This window comes from Musca vetustissima, unplaced genomic scaffold (assembly GCF_032173495.1).
Source record: "Musca vetustissima isolate MV318-11 ecotype Yass unplaced genomic scaffold, APGP_CSIRO_Mvet_v1 utg27727, whole genome shotgun sequence".
Lineage (NCBI taxonomy): Eukaryota > Metazoa > Arthropoda > Insecta > Diptera > Muscidae > Musca > Musca vetustissima.
Window position 1 is genome coordinate 326,642 of NW_026880928.1, and position 3,750 is coordinate 330,391.

At 39.4% G+C, this 3,750-nt stretch overlaps 1 protein-coding gene across 1 annotated transcript; it reads right to left on the reverse strand.

Moving 5' to 3' along the window:
- Positions 1-622: 622 nt before the first annotated feature.
- On the reverse strand, positions 623-3,137 carry LOC133326936 (phenoloxidase 2-like). Its single transcript, XM_061535551.1, has 7 exons — positions 2,958-3,137; positions 2,713-2,888; positions 2,460-2,640; positions 1,944-2,393; positions 1,249-1,876; positions 904-1,159; positions 623-818 (listed from the first exon to the last, which is right to left on the reverse strand). The coding sequence occupies exons 1-7, from the start codon at positions 3,135-3,137 to the stop codon at positions 623-625; spliced, it is 2,067 nt and encodes a 688-aa protein (XP_061391535.1).
- Between the last annotated feature and the right edge of the window lie 613 nt (positions 3,138-3,750).

Here is a 3,750-nt window from a genome sequence, read left to right on the forward strand (position 1 = left end):
ATAATTTGCTTCAAAATTGATATGTCAAAACGAATTAATTTAAATTCGCTTTGTTTGCCGTTTTGACATATCATGTTCCCAATTCGCCGATGCGGCTACCTTGTATATCTACCCTGATAAAAATCATTTCACTCAAAATTTAACATTATGTTATGTCACCATATCGTGACATAACATATTCTTATACCACACCGACATCTATATTTCATTGGCGACTATCAAATGTCCCATCTTATATATTTTATGTCTTTGGCAATTGTTTTCTAGATTCGGTAGTGCTGTGATGGGAGGAACAGTATTATCAACGGAACTCGAATATTCTACCAGCAAGTAGATGGCGCTATTGTAATATTTATTTATTGAGGTACAAATAAAGAGAAATATTTTGATATCAATTGAGATTTTATTTGGATTTTTAGTCATTACATATATGGATTTGTATTATAGCTTTTGATTCAAATTTTTATCATATAATATAGATTTTGTTCACAATACGGTTTTATTGATTAATTTTTATTGAAATGGAAAACAATTATTTAGGTTTAATATTAAAGGTATTGGCAATTACGAATAACACAATGTGACATTTTGCATTTTGTTCGACAGTCTGGTTAGTAAAAATTTAAGTCCTATCAACAACCTGGTCATTGAAAATAATTTTCACATCAGTTTTCATCAAATTGGTGAACGATGATGTCAACGCTGTCAAAGTGTTGCCAGGCAAACGTCTATCGAATGGGAAGCCCATGGTACGTCTATCGGGATACAATTTATCCTTCAAACCACAGAACGAGTAGGCATCTCCACAGACATCGGGACTACAGAGAAAACAGACACACACAAATCAATCATAATCACATTCCAACAATAACTATTGGGAAGTGAATCTTCCCCTGTTCTTACCCGTTATTGGTTTGTTTCACAGCATCGTTGGCATAATCCGATATCATCACAAACAAATCGAATGTCATACCCTCAGGCCTGCCCTTGGGCAATAGAAGATGATCGGGCCATCCACAGCCACAGAATTGGAACGCAGCCAAAGCATTGGCTTCAGTTGGTTGAGCGCTGGGTCCAACACGACGCAGGGACCTCTCGAATGGAATTGTAACAGACGATTCATCAGAACGACGGCGGATTGTATTTTTTCCCGGGGTCACTGTGAATGGGAAAATGTGAATTCGTCGTCATTACACACTGTAATAATTGTTTCAAACTCCCACTCATCTCCAAAAAATAAAAACTTACAATTTACAGTGAATTTATCCATTTCAATGGCCAAAGCACGTTGATCCTCTAGAGTAAGTTGTGTTCCACGTTCATCGGTTTTAGGGCAGAGGAAAATGCGACATGTACCCTTCTTGGGTGTGCCGTTGGAATTCGTCACATTGACAATGTATTCGAAGGGGGCGTGTTGCAAATGGGTGAATGTGGCGAACACACTACCATTGGGTCCAAAATCTAAACCAGCAGCCAAATCTACATTGGATTTTTGCCAATAAGTCAAGAGCACATTTGGTGCGGCCGTACGAGAATTGATTCTAGCCTCAACGTTGTTAATAGTAATGCCACTATAACTCAAATGACTTTGGTCGTAGGGTGGCAAAAGAGACTTATGCCTATTGAACATGACATCCAAGAAGCCATGCCATTTGTAGAAAACTGGATCACGCATTGCCGTTGTAACATCGCCCATTACACCATAGTCTTCCAAGTGACGACCATCGGGATCATGAGCAAAGGCAATCATATCATGGACCGTGTTATGAAGACTGCCATAGTACTGGCTATTAATCGAGAGGCTAGAAGCCTCAACAATATCACCGAGAAGATCAATGCCCTTCACCTCATCCAAAGGATAACGTTTTCCAGCAGTCTACAAGGCAAAGGAAAATTATTAATTGGAAAATCTGTATCGAGCTATACAACAAAAAACAACTTACGTCTTGAACATATCCTTGGTCAATGGCGGCCATAATGCGATCACGCCATCTTTCAAGGTCAGCAACATCGACAACATTATTTGGCCGTTTCATGTCGCGTAGAACTGCGTTTGCTACACGACCGGGATATGTGCGATTGTTAACGCTGCTCAACAGTTTTGGGAAATAACCATCAGCAATGGGTGCCCGGAAGTTGTTGATAACTTCGACACGTTTTAGATGGTTGCAGAAACGTTCGACATTGTAGCGAGCAATAATCTGATGATGCATATAATAGAACAGTTCACCGCGGCGATCCTTTGCAACAATTTCGCGTGGTCCGCTTCCGGGGTATACCAAATGCCAGTGCCAATGATGCATGTTCACGCCGATATCCTCACGGAAATAGGCTAAACGTTGCTCATCTTCTGCATCGGTGGCGGTATAGTTCCTTGGAATTTCAATGAGAGACTATGGAGAGGAAAGGCGAGACTTAAAAATAGCCTAATTTGGAAAAGAAGGACGACCGTTACTTACACGTTTGCTGGGATCCGGTACAAGTGATGCTTCTTGACGTGCTTCCTGCAACAGTGAGGGTTCCACAAAGTTCGACGGGAATGTCTCTGCAATTGGTGGAACACGAATATTGCGAGTATCACGACGATGTTGAATTGCAACGGAATAACAATACTGGAATAGCATTGGATTGACACGATCCCTGTGGAAGAAAAAAAAAACGCAATTGGAATACATGAAATTGTAATGCGTTTGGTTTGCATTCTCCACTTACTTGGTATAGGCACAGAGAGCAACAAAGCTTTGTAGATCAGGACTATCCATAAACATGGTAATCAGTTGACTGGCTACCCTCTTATGTTGGTCTTGGAAAAGGGAGAATTGTTGTTTCCTTCCAATAACTTTGGTAAAATCCAAGTTGGGTTTCCTAGCCAAGTCGCGCAATGGAATCTACACACATTATTAAATTGAATGCTTGAGACGGCTAAATTTTAACTTCCACCACTTCGACTAGCTTACCTTAATTTCGACATTATCACCGTAACGGGTTTGGAGCTCTACATTGGAACTACTGTAACGATCGGTATAGTAACTGTCGGGCAAATCAAATGCGGTCTTGCCATTGTCACGTGACGTAAAAACTGGTTCCAAAGGACGTTGGAACAACAGTTCAAGGGCTTTAGTATCGCTCGAAGACATTTTAAATTCTCAATGGGGAATATTGTTGAAACAACGAAAACAGTCTTTCAACTGATGACCATTCCCAGTTCTCTACGGTTTTTATAGTGTCAAACTCAATGAAACTAACAGTGATAAGTGCTGGAAATCGCACTTTAGTGGTTTTCCATGTCACGCCCATGTCAAAAGAAATGTTTTGGGACACCGTGGTCTGGCCTGTAACCGCAGAAATTGATAATACATAGTGCGTTAGCTATTAATTGATAGCTAAAAAGATCACCATACTCGCACATGTCTATGCATGTACATACGAGTATGTTTAGTATTGATGATAGTGATAAATCGTCTAGAAAGGTTCACTTATCTAATTATGTTTAGTTTTCATGTGTAGATTCCTTAAAACCTACTTTTATTATTCGATCAACAAAATCCCGATTAATAATATTTTGTCTATTTATGCATCTGTCATTGTCTACCTATTCTATCATAAGGCCATTAAAATTAACTGAAAATAGCCGATTTGTAGATGAGGATGCCAATAATTGGGATTTCTCTAGAAATAATACAAGCGTATTTGTAATTGGGTACTAAGGGGAAATTGAGGATTTTCTCAGTAACATAAAAATCCAATATT

Bases quoted from the DNA above. Each gene is read 5' to 3' on its own strand.
- LOC133326936 (XM_061535551.1), bottom strand. From the start codon at position 3,137: ATGTCTTCGAGCGATACTAAAGCCCTTGAACTGTTGTTCCAACGTCCT. The intron at 2,641-2,712 runs GTAAGTGGAGAA...TTTCTTCCACAG, and splicing joins GCTCTCTGTGCCTATACCAA to GGATCGTGTCAATCCAATGC. The intron at 819-903 runs GTAAGAACAGGG...TTTTCTCTGTAG, and splicing joins GTGAAACAAACCAATAACGG to TCCCGATGTCTGTGGAGATG.